Source organism: Anser anser (assembly GCF_964211835.1).
Source record: "Anser anser genome assembly, chromosome: 3".
Taxonomy (NCBI): domain Eukaryota; kingdom Metazoa; phylum Chordata; class Aves; order Anseriformes; family Anatidae; genus Anser; species Anser anser.
Window position 1 is genome coordinate 62,083,904 of NC_139722.1, and position 16,116 is coordinate 62,100,019.

Consider the following 16,116-nt stretch of genomic DNA (forward strand, 5'->3'; position numbering starts at 1 on the left):
AGCCAGCTTGAATTTCACTACATTGTTTTTAAAGCTATGTATTTTAAACCAAAAATGTAATTTAATTTCTTAAATTGACAAGCCCTCATTCGCTTGTTCCAGAGATTAATTGTAATGTAACTATAATGAGAGAAAGCAAAAAAAAAAAAAAAGAAGCAACCTGACGGATTTCCTCATAATAAAGCAGCACTTTTGAATGCAAATTTATACTTATTTTAAACTATTTTGTTTGGATGAGAAACAAATTGCTTACTCCAGCTAAGAGAATATAAAAGGAATTTGTGAAACTTTATTAAAAATCCTTTGAGGCTAATTCTTCTATAACTTTTTTTTTTTTTTTTTAAACTCTTGATTTACAGTATCTCAGTATCTGGGCCACAAGTAGTGTTCCTTCTCACTCAACATGTTGCAAGAAACTATCTCCACCCCAAAAAAAACACTAATAAAAAAATGGACAACAATGCTTTCAATTAAGTGAATTGAATCAATTCATCTTTATGGTACTTTCTTGCATAAAATGTCCTTGTTAACAAGAAGTGCTTTCTCCACACCTTGGTGACAATAAGCCAGCTGGCATGAGCAGATACAATCTATTCTCTTTTACAGTATGAGTGAGCCTAGCTTTCTTTGCTCTAAATATGATTTGAATATACGTAACACTGCTCAGATACCCCCATTTACTTTGTTCAGCAGGGAGAAAACAAACAGTGACTAACTTTTCCTTAATACTGTACAAACATTCACGGCAAGAAAACTAAGGTGACAAAACTGGAAATAAAATTAAAGAACCAATCAGCAAAATCCACATAAAAAGATGTAAACATACTGCTAATGATAAATAAAAGCTTAGAGAGAGGAAAGAGTCCTCAATATAACTAACTTAGGTATTCAGGGAACTCAGGGGAAGACTTCGCAATTCTGGTACCAGATCTTACTAGAGATCTCACTTTGGAAGAAGCTCACACTGCACAAAGCCAAGCTGGAATGCCTATTTAAAAAGAATTACTCATTTCTAAGGTAGCTACCCAGACAATGACATTTATTTAAAAGTAAAATACCTTGCTTTTACCAATTTTCTTTTATTTACTGCATAAGTGTGGAAAGACTAGCAATTACTGCAGAATAACTAACTAGTAAATCCATACAAAGTAGTATGAAAACAGGGTATGTGTAACCACTCGTCACATTCATGCCAAATTCCCTTTATTTACAAAATACAGTCAATAGTTTCACATCATCTGGCTGTATTATTTTAAATTTCATTTTATATTTATTAAAAAAAGAATGCCTAGAAAAAAAGTGTTACTAAGAGAAGTATATTCTAACAGAGGGAAATAATACAGATTTTAAGGATCTGACCTGCTTTGTAGTGTTTTCACAGAGAAGAAAACTAGGGGAAAAAAAAGTTTTGTTCAACTTTTCCTAACACAAGCAACGTAATCTAAAAGCAATTTATAATGGTGTCCAACTGCCTTATATTTAAAACTGGCATATTTAATGAATTTGCACGGAAAATTCTTAAAGATATACAAAGGGAAATTCTGGCAAAACATTCATTTGATATTAAGTATTTACCTATATAAATCCTCTAATAATACTTGAGTCACTTCATATTAACAATTGCTTTGCTATCACAACCATTCAACAGTATCCGCTTGACAAATGAAAAAAAAAAGTAGAATGCATAAGGTTACAGGGTTTTGGACCCCAAAGAGGTTTCGCCATGCGTTATAAAACACATCCTTATAAGTCTGCATCTTGGAGTAGCAAAAAAGTTATTTTAGTATTACTTTTATTATTAAAGTAATAACTGCAACAGAATTTCCTGGAACAAGAAAATTATTTCCTAGCTTCTGAAAACGAATATTGGGGGAAGAGGGAAGGGAAATAAAAAGAAAGAATACGGTAGTCTTCAAAAGCTCCTACTTCATTTAAGAGACCTTATTCCAGTGGAGTGTATTGCACAGGTCATCAGAAAAATGATTGCCTACGTTATAGCATCATGTTTTCCATGAATATGATAATTAAACAACTGTAACCCAAACCAACCATCATGTAGCAGTCCGTATCGATGTGACTTGTGTTTGCTATAGAAGTAATTTTGAGAAAAGTAGCCTTGATAAATATTTTAAAATTCAACTAAACTTAAATGGATTTTTAAAATTATTTACTAATCTGATGAAAAGAGTATTAGTAACTTTTCTGGAGAATTACCACACAACCCATTGGCAAATAACATGACAAAGCCACATATTTAACAGTATAACTTACATTTATATATACACACACATACACACTATTCATGATTTTATGTATTTCTATCACAACTTCCCTCTCATTCATCTCCACCTGATCCCCTTGCAAAGCTGAGAAGCTCTAGTCAGTTTTGTCACTGCATGCAAACTCTTCCATACCTCTTGGCAATTGTTTTACTCTTGCTTGAGCTTCTTCCAATTTTACTATATTCTTTTACAGAAGGGGTATCCAGAACAAATTTACATATACAATACACGGGCTCACCCAAGATTTCTTAAGTAAAAACACAAAAGCCTCCTCTCCATATTCAGTTTGGAATAGGATAGATCTTTAAATTTTTAAGGTCTTTTTAAATTTTTAAACCTTTAAAAAACAAACAACAACAAAAAAGCAACTATTCAGTGACAGTTTTGCTTCTAATAAGAAAGAAAACTAAGTTTTTTTCAAACTATAGGATGCACAATAGGGGAAAAATGGCTTCCTATCTATTTGCAAGTTTTGTTTGGGAGAAAATTACAATAATTCTATGAACTTACTGAGAGTGAAAAAGAAGTTTTAAAAATACTGCGTATTTCTTATGTATAAGATAGATAAGATTACAGAATGTCAGTAGCTCCTCTGAAAACTTGCAGGAAAAAAAAAAGTTGTATTGAAGGCAAGATCAAGTAAAAAAAAAAAAAACTATTTTAGCCAGCAGAGACATTACAGCATCTCCCTGTACTTGGCCAAAAACATTCACATAACTGGCAGTATATTAAAATGAATCCTCAGTACGTACTATGTTGTGACCTTCTGGTTTTCCATCTTCAAGTAGAAGTTAAGTTACTATAGAGCACTTGTCTTCCCGACCTACACTAAAACCCAGAAGTCAGGCATGGTATCTTGGAATCTGCCAAATACAGGACAACCTGGAAGGCAGATTCTGACAACAGCAGCATAAAAAGAGACGCCACTTCAACATCTGGATCTGGCTCTCGGTCTTTGTTGCATACAAAGTGACAAGTTTCCAGCTTCTTCCACGTGATGGCTTAGATAGCATCAGTGTCATGTTTATGTATTCACTACAAAGGCTGAACAGCAGTGGCTTTAAATTCTATAGATGAGTTCTGTTTTGGATCCCAACTAAATTCTAAAAGGAGGCCATCACAGAGAACTACATATCATAGGGTTTGACATATACTGTATCAAAGCATCATATATGACAACGTAGTCATACAGCTTAGCGATCAACGTGCACTACATTCAGTGCAATCTGAGGTAGAAAGCTTCTGGATGCTCTCCCAGTACCTACTCTCTAAATGAATTCTGGTGTAGTAATACACTTAAGGAACAAAAAAAAAAGCCACAACAATTGTAGGGAGTTCTGTGTATAGGGAAAAATTCTTCTACATTCTACTCATGTAACATTATACTGAAAACCCTCTGAGTAACAGAATTTTGGTAATCTCTTCAATAACCTTTTAATAACTTTTTTGTTTGTTTGTTTCAGAAATATGCCATGAAGATGACTGGAAAAAGCCAAGCATTTTTAATTAATTTAGAATTATTCACATATTAAGAGAGAAGGCAGCCAATATATAATTGATTCTAGCAATCTGCAGAGCATAAATAGATGCTGTCCTGAAGTTTTTTTCTCTTTCAAGTTATAGCATGCAAAGTTTTGACGTTAAAAAAAAAAAATCACAATCTCACAGCTAGGATATTATACCTTTAAAAGAAGTCCTTCTTTCCATATCTACGTAACATGTATTACCCTCTTGCTTTGCAAAGTTATAAACAGGTATTTTGATTGCTAGACGGAAATGAAATTTTAAGTACATAAGTAGTAACACTGAAAAAAATGCATTTGAGTTCTTTTAATGACCAGAGACGGATTAAGTGTTTTCCTATCAAAAACTTCTGTGAATAGAAACATACATTAGCATTAGTTCCCTAAGGCACATATAAATAATAATTGCTGCCAAGATTCACTACAGTGCTATTTCCCTGTGAGGTAAAGAAGCCAGCTCCGCATTCTGGATTTATAAAGAAATTCATACTTACATTTCCAATTGAAAATGATACAGAAACATTTTTATCACACATGCTGTAATGTAGCTAAACAATCCAGCTTTTGTGAATTCCTAAATCCTTGTAGTCCAATATTCAACTCTTGGTTCTAATTACATTTTCTGGGCTAACAAGAATGGTAATGGTGTAGAGGAGAAGGAAAGAAACGTCTATCATTCATTAAGGTTCATGTTTAGGTACTGAAGAAGAAAAACAACCAAAAACATTGATCTATAGGGACCTAGAAAGGAGACACTGGTCACAACACCAAAAACACAGCTCATACAGGACCAGAATTTTTTCAATTTCTGTCTAGCTTAAACTGAATTTTCACATATTCGCATTACATCTCCAAATCATACAGCTAAGTTGCAGATCTCCAAACTCTGCATTTACAAGTTAATTTTATATCCATCAGTTACTGCTGTTACACACTTGCAGGTGTCACCCAGAGATCTCTGGGCTGGCACATTTGTTGTCTGGAAACTCCAACACCTTTGTCTCATAAAGCATGACCCCAGGCCTGATCTCAGGCCAGGTTTACTGCCTACAAGGCATGCCGCTAACATGTTTTTTCCAACATGGTACTCCCTATATGTCTGCGACAAGGCGCTGGTGTGCAAACATGATCTGTAGACCAGTACAAAGTTTGCATAGTTTCCAGTCCTACATAGCATCAGACAAATACATACAAGACAACACCTGCATTCTCATTTGGATTTTCACATTCCAGCCCCATCATGCGGCAGCCTGCCACCATACGTATGGCTTCATAGACTCCTGCCTTCATTTTTGGCAGACTGAGCATCTTGTACCCAGACACTTTGACATATTTTCTCATATAATCAGCTGAGATGCAGCTTTTATTAGGCTTACTCTGAGTAACACGTTAGCAAAGCATTGATGGGAGTACACCCTTTGACAAAGGTTCCAGCAAAACCTACACTTAATTTTTTCCAAGCATCATTTTTCACATGAGAAAGAGAGCTGTATGTGCATATATGTATATACATCCAAAGCTATAAATCCAGATTACAAGGGAGTAGATACTTTAAGTTTTAATGTTAACATTACCAAGATCTACATAAATTCTACCATTTAGTCATGGATGTTATCAAGTCATGTAGAACACAAGCCCAGAAGACTATGTAAAACTGCTGCTCATGGGTAAATAAGCATTATTTCATATTGAAATATATAATTCTGCAAAGATAATGATAATTACTAAATTGAGATAAGTCAAGAGAAATTAAAACTTTCTATCTGGATGTATTATTTTGTATTTTTTAAAAAACAACAACTGATTTTTTAAATTAAAGACACTTTAATTGGAAAAAAATTGAAAGATGAAACTGTTTCTTAAAAACCAGCAAACATATTTTGAAATAGTATTTGTGATGAAAGCTGCTAGTGTCTTCACAGACGAGTAATAATAAGAGACCACATGTCAAACACGCAACTTATCAACAGGCTGATTAAGGCCAAAAACTGTACTTGCAATGCTTAGTAAAATTGATTCTGAAGTAAGTACTACATTTAGTTCTGAAAGTAATGTTGATGGCAATAAGTATATATATATTTATTATGTCTGCAATTACTTCACAGTCAACATTCATCCCAGATTTCCTAACAAAAAATAGGCTTATCTACTTACACTGATAATCAGTCCATCAGTTTTCTTAATCCCCTGCAAATTTTAAACCTCCTCCAATCAAATTTCAGTCAAACTGGACAGAGGAATAGAGGTCTCAGAAATACTATGTCCTTAAAGTTTGATTAAAGCAAATGGTAGACCAGAAAACAAAACCCCAAATAAGTCTACACGTTAACAGAAAGGTTGGCAAAAGCTGGCAAAACCAAACTGTATCAGATGCTATAAAGTCCACATAGGAAAGAGACAAATGAAAATCATAGGAAACCGTGCTTCATGTGTTGTGCTACTCAAGGAACTACGTGGTTTACCTTGTTTCTTATACCAGTTTCATAATCTGAGTGGTGCTGTTGCACCACTGTCTAAAGACACCGCCACAGTAGCTGTGCAGCTCTTGAAAAGCAACAGCCATTTCATTATTCTTGCTTAACTACTCCAAGTTGTGCAGAGTGGACTACTTTAACTAAACTGTAAGTGGAAGATCAATTACTAGAAACTGTAAAGCCATCTACTACAATGACATAGGAAACCTTTCACGAAATTCCACTGGAAAAGAAAGACGTTATGTTTATTTTGTGCTTGCAAGGCAGGGCAGAAGCATTAGCTGTGATTCACTGAAAAGTCATACAAAATGTTCCCACCTATAGCAGAACTGGGCAGTCTTTTAATTCATGTGCATAGCTGCAAGGCATTACCCTTTCTAGGAATGTGAAACTAGACTGCATCCACGTAAGTATTTTTAACTTGAAGAAGTAGCACATCTTCTGAGTGTCTCCCAGAGTCATTCTCACCTACAGTGCACTGCTCTGCATTGCAGTGTGGTTCTGGTCTGCAGGAACAGGATTTGTCTTGCTTAGTATCCTTTCTTCCTCTTTACAAGTCCTGCCTCCTGTTGACTTCCCCCATGCTAAGGCTATTCTCTCTTGTACTACTCTTTCCTAACTGCTGTTCCACCTAGTGGCAACATATTTCTTCAGTCACCCAGTGTGATGCTACCCAAGACCAGCAGGAAACAACACTACTCAACAAACCATGCTGAGCAGCTAGAGCTTCTCTGGCAGCAGGATGATCTTATGTTAGTGGTATTAGGAAGCTGCAGATTTCATGATTTTCACTGAATATAAGGGGACCAATGATCAGTGTTGCATGAAGTTCAAAAGATGGAGGCTGTCTTTTGAAGACTTAGGGAGACAGCTAGCTGTTTGTGGCAGCACAACAGCTGTGTCCTCACTACAGAGGTTCTGTGTTGCTGTACAGATCCTGTTTTCACAACTTAAAAAGACCCCTGTGAGGGAGCATCAGCATTCACAGACTTCTCTTCTGCATGCTTACAGCTGCAACCCTTATCAACAACTCCCTGTGACAGTACTCATGATTTCAACTAAAGTAAGCATACTGCCCTCTTACACACGAAGGGAAGAGGTGAACTTACAAAACTTCAGGTGGAACCACAGAATTGGTCCCTGGTCTGCAAAGAGGTACTGAACTTCTTTGGTTTGACCACAAGGGCTATTAATGACTTCAACAATACTGCAAAGACCAATGATATGATAACAGCATCATGTAAAGCAAGTTTGTATTCAAGTATGCAAGATTGTATTCACAGTCCCAAGAACATTAGTGCTGACAAGTACAGGTTGGACTGATTCCTACTTATTTGAGACTTTAAGCATGAAAAGGCTGAAGCTGTTTGTCACAGCGGTGATCTCCCCACCTCTGCATTCTATTGAGCACAAAACGCTGCAGAAGCTGCAGGCCTCCCTGCCTGCCATCAGCCACTATCGGCGAACACTGACTGCGCACTCCTAACCCTTCAGTCTTGGACCTTTCTCCACTGATAGCCTACAGAGCATCACAGTCAGTTTGGCTTTGGGGAGGAAAGGTCTTGCAGGAAGGGTGTGAGGTACAGAGTTCCTTTTATTCCTTGTTTCAGTGGATCAGTACAGAGGATACTAGTTGTGGGCAACGTACCCCACAAGGAGGAGGGAGAAGGATGCTCTGGTATATATGTCAGCATGACATGAGTCTACAGCACATATGGTGAACAGTGTCAGATAAGAACACAGATAAATGCTCCACTGAGTGGATGCTGGAAAAACAAAGCATGAGATAGACATCACTGTGGGAGACACCATATGCTCTCTTTTGTTTTCCTAACACCAACCTTCCCTCTACTCCCCCCATCCAAAGGTCAGCAGATCATAGGACAGACCCTCATAGAGCACATGACCAGTCATGACATAAGGTAGCTTGCCAGTGTTGGGCACAGAGGTAACTGTTCAAAGTTCTATTTCATCTGTTCTCCGTTTTTCATCTATTCTCCGTTCTCCTATTTCATCTGTTCTCAGAAGCTAGAGCACCAGTACACACCCCAACACATCCAGTATCTTGCAAAACAATTACATCCTTGGGAACCTGGGGCTAGAGAGAATGGGCACAGGTAACAAATCAGTGAATTGTGTTCTTATTCAAGCCAAGAACTTACAGGAGTGCTGGCCCAGAAAGCCATCCTACAGCAAGGACGGACAGATGGAGGGAAGGAAGCAAACACTGGCTTAAGTTCCACTTTTGCCCAGGTAGAGCTTCCTGACTTAGCAGCCTGGAATTTCTGATAAGGCAGACAGGCACCTCACCCACATACAAGAAGTGACCCTGTCCCTCACTGGAAAGGAGATCCCGTTGATTCTATGTCTGACTGCTGAAATTGAGTATCACAAGTCCTATCAATGAAAAGAAGTCTCCACCCAAGACCTCAGTGGTTCATAAACTTCTTTGCAGAGCTTTTCGAAGTTTTTATAATCATCACTGCTCTGGGACAGACATCAGACTGAATATGGACTCTTTCAACTGCCATCCTGTACTATTTGGAAATCCATACAGCCAAAAGGCTCAGATGACCTTTCCAACATCTCCCTTATATATGGTTCAAGGGTAGAGGTTTTGGAGGATGCTGTCCAAGACCTTGATCATGGTTCTGCTCATAGTGGACTTGCCCATCCCAAACTGGTCAGTCCTGAACAGTGGGAGTTTGGGGTTACAAAACTTCAGTGGCTGAACGTAATTCTCTTGAACACTGTTACAGAATCATAGAATGCTTTGGGTTGGAAAGGACCTTAAAGACCACTTTATTCCAACCCCACTGCCATGGGCAGGGACACCTCCCACCAGACCAGATTGTTCAAAGCCCCATCCAGCCTGGCCTTAAACACTTCCAGGGATGAGGCATCCACAGCTTCTCTGGGCAACCTGTTCCTGTGCCTCACCATCTTCAGAGTAAAGAAGTTCTTCCCTTTACCTAATTTACCGTCTTTTAGCTTAAAACCTTTACACCTTGTCCTGTCAATACACTCCATGACAAACAGTCCCTTCTCCAGCTTTCCTGTAGGAAAGGAAGCTTTTCTTTAGGTACTGGAAGGCTGGTATAAGGTCTCCCTAGAGCTTTCACTTCTCCAGGCTGACACCATAGGCTTACACCATCTCATCTAACTACAGAAACAGTGCAAATTCTTGTCAAAAGGCTTCAGTGTACTCTACAATGACATAAAATGAATGCCCACTGCTGCCATCCTATAGCCTAGGCATTACATGGTTCTGCTAAACCAGATTTGTCTCCCAGAACCCCAAATCCCTGGCTAATCAGGGACCAAGCAGCTGGAATGGTAAAAACTCACAAATTTATTATCCCAGTCTTCTTCTTTAAACAAGAAGACATCTAGAAGAGAAAGAAAATAAATTTCTTCTAGAGCGTCTTCCTGAAAATAAATGTCTCAGATGCAAGGTTATATGCTCCATTCCCTCCACAGTATATACAACTCTTTGGCTCATAATCAACTTCAAGGCACCAGGGCTCACTTGTAGATGAGGAGGGACAATGAGAAGAAACATAAAAAAAGGCTTCCTTCCTTATGTGAGCCATACATAATGGTACAGGCAGCAGCAACACGCTACCATTTCACTCAGAGTGGTGAGGCACTGGAACAGATTGCCCAGAGAAATTGTGGATGCCCCATCCCTGGAGGTGTTCAAGGCCAGGCTGGATGGGGCCTTGACCAACTTGATCTAGTGGGTGGCATCCATGCCCATGGCAGGGGGGTTGGAACTATATGATCTCTGAGGTCCCTTCCAACCCAAGCCATTCTAGGATTCTACAATTATCCATGCAAGCTATAGTATGGTATTTTATAAAGGGGTCCACTAGGAGCTCCACAGCCCAGAAGGCACAAGGTTGTGGGATAGGTTTTCTTTGGATAGTTTCAAAGTACAGGCATAATGGGAATGTAAGGAACCACACTACATCTAAACCAAATCAAAACCCCTAGAACTTGAGGAGAGTAGCTACAGTATCCTCAGCAATAAGTACTTTCATCTAATCGTCTGCATCTTTTGTGCTTCACTAATTAACGAAGACAAAGGTGAAAGATACATAAAATCAACATGCACTCGAAAATACTTAAAATGAAAAATAATATGCAAAACCAAATACAGATCATGTCATTGTGTACGGCGATCATAACTGCACGGTTCTGGAATATTCTGCATTCTTGTCACAAGCAAAATAGTCTCAAGTCTTTACTTAACTTAAAAACCTTTTGTAATTGGCAATAATTACTGATTCAAATACTGAGAAATAAGCACGACAAACAGTCAAAAAATACTTAGAAATACATTTCCTCCCTCTTTGACTGTCTCAACTTTACTCCAAACATCTCTCCTTTCCCCTTCCAAATCTCTAGTTCCTTTGCTTTTGCTACTGCATTATACACAGTCCCTTTGGTAAAGCAATGGGTGGTGCAGGAGACTGGGATTAGCACACAGTGGTTTCTTCTTTAGGCCTCTCCTGGTTTCTTACTCTTTTCAGCTGCTTTAATGCGAGTCCTCCACAGACCAAAGTACCCCCTTAGGGGCTGTATCTTCTCCAGCATGGATTCCTCCATGGGTTGCAGTTGTTCAGAGGTGTACCTCCTCCAGTCTTTTCCTTTGTGCGCCCTCACACATCTCCTCCTGTGTTTCCTTTTGTGCCTTTTCCATTATCTCCCCCTTTAACTCCATTTGTATAGTTATGTGTCTCCTCTATGTCTTCTTAAATCCTCCCTCCTGTATCTCCAATTCTGTCTCCTCACATGCTTCCCTTTGCCACCCCTCCACTCTGGTGTCTCTTGCCCCTCGCAAACATATCCTTCCTTAAATATGTTTTTGCAGAGGTACCACATGCTCTTCTGATTATTTCCAATTTCAGTGTGCAGTGGGTCAATACTGTCCTTTGCAGAGCTTGCTAGAAACGTCTGTGCCCAGCACAGGGCAGTTCATCTCCTGTCACACAGGTCAGCCCTGCAGCCCCCCACCATGAAACTTCTGCCAAATACAATTCTAGAGGTGTATAAACAAACGCAACCACCTCTAAAACCTTTCTAAAGCTCAGCCATAATGATCATATTAATCCAGGGAGTAAATTGTATGAATGGCAATAAGCATTAACATAAAGCATTCCTTGTCATCAATGCTTGATAAACAAGAGTAACCAGGCTTTAAATGATTAATCTCTTCTGAAGAGATACTTATAGATGCATTTGTATTCATTTCTGATGGGATTCAAAGACTACATAAATATGTTTTGTTACATACACCATTCACAGAATATGAACTCTGCCTGAGGAAGATATATATTCCTGGAAAGTAATGGAAGTTGACTTACCATAACAGAATCAAGTTTTTGTTTCAGCTTTTGCATTCTCATTGATGTTCTTGCAACGCTGACAAAATGATCTGCTGGAGACATCACTGAACTTTTTTGCAAAGGTATTTCAGAAAAACTGCTAAAAATCTGTGGCCCTCTTGGTGCAGCTGAGGTAAGTGATGAGCTGAGATCTTTTACAAGTTCAGCTTCCTGTTGTGCAACTGTAGAAATAGCCAATATTAATATGTCAGGTGAAGCCTTACATTATCATGGGAGAAAAAATTTCAACGCCCACTGTCATTTTACCAGCCACGTCCTCAGTGAAACACCATAACAATTTGTAAATAGTGCAATGGGGAAAACCTGAAAAAGAAATGAAATTTTCCCCATAGTCCCGTACTTCTCCCTAAAGCCTCCTGATCACAATGGCTCCCCTTCTATTATTTGTGTTCGGTAGCCTCTCACATTGAACTGGCATTATGGTATTGCTGATAAAGAGTGGCGCTCTCCATGAAGAAATGGGGGGGGGGGGGGGGGGGGGGGGGGGCGCGGGGAATGAAAGATGTTTTCAAAGGCTAGGAAGCATAGCTTGCCATGAGTTCAAGTCAGCTATTTTACTGTGTATATCTCCTCAAGGCTTTTTCAAATTAGTTCAAGTGAGCTTATTATACTTGAGGAAAATTTCAGAAGCTGCTAGACATATATATGGGCACAGGAGTCATTCCTAGGAGGTAGCAGACTCTTCTAGAACAGGACACTTTCATTAAAAGTTATGCCCACTCTCATTTAAACACGTCATTTGGCTTGTGTCATTTTTATACTGAGGTCTCAAGCCAACAAAGGTTAACAGAATTCTTCATGTAACTTCTGTCCAGGATATTTATAAAAGTTCTTGTGCATGTAAAACACCTACTGTTGGAGTCTGAAAAACTGTGTCAGTGACTAAAATTAGTATTACTATATGATTAACTCTTTCAATACTAAAGCAGTAAGACTATCTTCTGAAAGCAAACTGTATGCTTTCAACCAAAAAAGGAACAAAAAGTTACTAACAGACAATATAGAAAATACCACAACCTATGCAAAATCTTACTGTCACCAGTGACTTAGTTAAACAGTCAGATGATACAAATAACTACCAGTGTGATATCAGTGTGATCTCTAAATATACACACATTAAACTACCTTATTAGCTTTTTAAAGACTGTCTACTAAACAGTCCATTTTATTTTCAACTGACACATTTTCCATTGTTCTCTAGAATGCAGATATCTTACTGGGTTGAAGTTTAGTACTGAATACTGATAGTAAAGTCATTCCACTTTATTTTCCTGTAAAAGTCAACCAGTTCAATAGACAAATAACCTGAGCTGTGAGATTTGATATGAGTAATCTCATTAGTACATGCTATTTAAAAAGTAAATGTATAAAGACAGGATTAGCTTTATAAACCTATGTTCACTGCAAATATAATTCAAACTAAAATCTGTTAAAGATATGCAAAAATTAATGCATAATTCGCATTAACATTATCTACTGTCAAGATGTAACATGACATCTGAAACTATGTGCTTAATTGAAACAATGACACTGCTAAAGCTAACCACAAAAACACAAAACCAGAGAAGACTGCAAAAGACAGTCTGGATTTTGTTTTGCAGATCACAAATTCAAAGCTAGCATTTCTCACCAAATTCTCTTTAACATGCAGATAACATGGAGAATAAATATATCTGCCACAGATACTTAACACCCATTAATAAAACAACCTATACACTCTCATATGAATTAGTTTCTGCAGAGCTCTTCATCATTACTTTTTAACTTAACACAAAATACTGACTTTTTTTAAGCTATTCAATAATTTTCAGAATGATGGTATTTTCTGGCTTCATAATCCACCCTGATTCTGAAATGAGGATTCTAAATATTTACATGACGCTTCCTATATGCCATAAAGTGCTGACAGACTCACACAGAACAATACAGTAATACATCTAAAACTGAAGCAGCAAAGACCTCTAGTTATTGCCTAGTTCAACCACCCTGTTCAGAGTAAAGTCCAGTCAGGTTTTCATAGAATGGTTTGGATTAGAAGGGACCTTAAAAACCACCTAACTCCAGCCCTCCTGCCATTGGCAGGGACACATCCCACCAGACCAGGTTGCCCAAAACCCCATCCAGCCTGGCCTTGAACATCTCCAGGGATGGGACATCCACAGCTTCTCTGGGCAACCTGTTCCAGCACCTCAGAACCTTCTGTGTGTAGAATTTCTTCCTTATATCTAATCTAAATCTACCCTTTTTTAGTTTAAAGCCATTACTCCTTGTCCTCTCACTACACTCCCTGACAAAGAGTCCCTCTCCAGCTTTCTTGTAGGCCCCTTTTGGTACTGGAAGGCTGCAATGAGGTCTCCCTGAAGCCTCTTGGTATCTCCCAGGATATAGATAGATACTATCACCAAATACAGTTTTCTTTTTCCTTCAAAAGCACAAACACTAGCAAATCACTTTGAAAAATAAAACATTTACAAGCATATGTAGAAAAAAGATTTTGTACTGTACCTTTATAATCATAAATATATACAAGTATGGGTTGGTTTTGACCAAAGGCACAAAATGACACCATGTGTTCATGTGGATGAAAGGCAACATCACGAAGCGGAGATGTGAAAGAAAGTTCAGAATATATTGCCACCTGATCTCCTACAAAAGTGAAATATGGTTATCAGTACCATGGAAACGTATTTGATACAGTTGACTAACTGCAGTATTTTGTAAAGTGCCAAAGCACTGTAAGTCTTTGTTTAGCTTTCTGAAGTAGTCAGTGATTCTGAAGCTATAAACTAATTCATTTTTATACTGTTAAGATAAAGAGGTTCTCATCTTAAAAAGCTAAACACACAGCTTAACAACTTAAACGATATATTACTGTAGTATGGCAAATGCAAGTACTTCGCATATCACTGTTTGAGTTGTTTAAAGCCTGTATTACTGCAACGTAGTGACTGCTGCTGTAAATATTCTTCGGACATTTTCCTTATTGAAAAATATTATTTGGCCTTTTTTTTTTTAAAAAGTTTTTAAGTTATTCAAGAAGTCAGAAAATACCTACAGCTGTGTAGCTACAGGAAACCTCAGAGGATGCATCAGGTTAACTGAGTTGTGTTTTTCTGATAAGCAAGTTCTGGAAAGGTGGCGTTCCACAGTATTTGTTTGTGCTTGCATTTCACCAGAGATAGCTATCTTAGTTGTAGATTTCAATTATTTAATATTGACAGTGGGAGTGAAAGTTGACCAAAACACACAAGCACACAGAAAAAGTTGACTTAAAACACTGTTGTGCATTTTGTTTTAAGATGTACATCTGCATATTGCGGAATTGCAGCTGAGTTTAAGGTGCTCCATTCCCGCTAAATACCACAAATGCAACCTCTGCCTATTTATTTCCTCTAGAGGATTAGATCTTGAAAATCAGTAACAGCTATTTAAAAAGTAGAGCTAAGACTTCAAGATTTAAGAACATCTTACTGAAGTTTTATTTCATACCAAAAGGGTGTTTCAATAAAACTTAAAGAACCCTTTCCTCACCATCTTGACAAACTGGCTTAAAAACCATAAAATTACCTGTTTCTGGATTCCAAACATACGCCTTCCCATCTTCACTTCCAGAAAAAAGGAATGTGCCACATGGTGTTAAGGTGCTGTGAATCTTTTCCCTGTAATTTGTGGCACCTATATACTTCTTTGTAGCCAAACTGAAGATAAAGAACAATTTGTAAACATAGCAGATACTTCCACATTTGTAAACCCACTTCTTGCTGAGTGTAGTGTTTACCCTTCATTTTCCCTGTTTTTTAATGAACCTGAAATTATAGATAATTTAGTAGATGTCTTTGTCTTTCATTTGAAAAGGCATATACTCAGATCTAGAGAATGAATATGGCTATAGCTATTTGAGTTTTCTTGATTCTGGGATTCAAAGAATATTGGGAAATTAGCACTATTATTCCAAGCTCTGCCAATATTTTCATTATGTTTCCTGAGTTTGATTACATCCCAGTAGTGCTTGTATTTATCCAGCAGGTCTCAAACTTTTCAGGCTAATGTCTCGCTGGCTACAAAAACAGCAGTAGAATCAACAAATTTCAAACATCAACATTAATTATTTTACCATTAATATTAATAGTTTTAATACTATTTTGCTACTTAGGTATCCATTTTTTTTTTTCAGTGAGACACTGCTGGTCAGCATAGTTATAATGACCTACTAATTAACTACTTTTAAATAGTTTGTTAACATCATGTAACAGAGAATTTGCAGAAGGGTTTAAAGAAGCATAACCCAGCTTGTAAGAGGCCATCTCAAACATGAGGTACAGCTGGGAAAGAGGTATGGAAGTTCGAAGTGGAGACTAATATATGAGTAATAGTGTGATGCAGATTTTGAGGCCAGAACGGCAGTAGACCATGACAGCCCTCAAAG

General features: G+C 37.8%; 1 protein-coding gene across 5 annotated transcripts in view; it reads right to left on the bottom strand.

Moving 5' to 3' along the window:
• AHI1 (Abelson helper integration site 1) overlaps nucleotides 1-16,116 on the bottom strand; it is a 98,060-nt gene that overhangs the window by 51,118 nt on the left and 30,826 nt on the right. For all 5 annotated transcript variants that reach the window (XM_083829367.1, XM_083829363.1, XM_083829364.1 and 2 more), the window contains 3 exons: nucleotides 15,258-15,388; nucleotides 14,196-14,336; nucleotides 11,649-11,851 (listed from right to left, as the gene is read on the bottom strand). In XM_083829367.1, coding sequence (XP_083685493.1) covers nucleotides 11,649-11,851; nucleotides 14,196-14,336; nucleotides 15,258-15,388 — 475 coding nt within the window. The remainder of the gene's footprint in view (nucleotides 1-11,648; nucleotides 11,852-14,195; nucleotides 14,337-15,257; nucleotides 15,389-16,116) is intronic.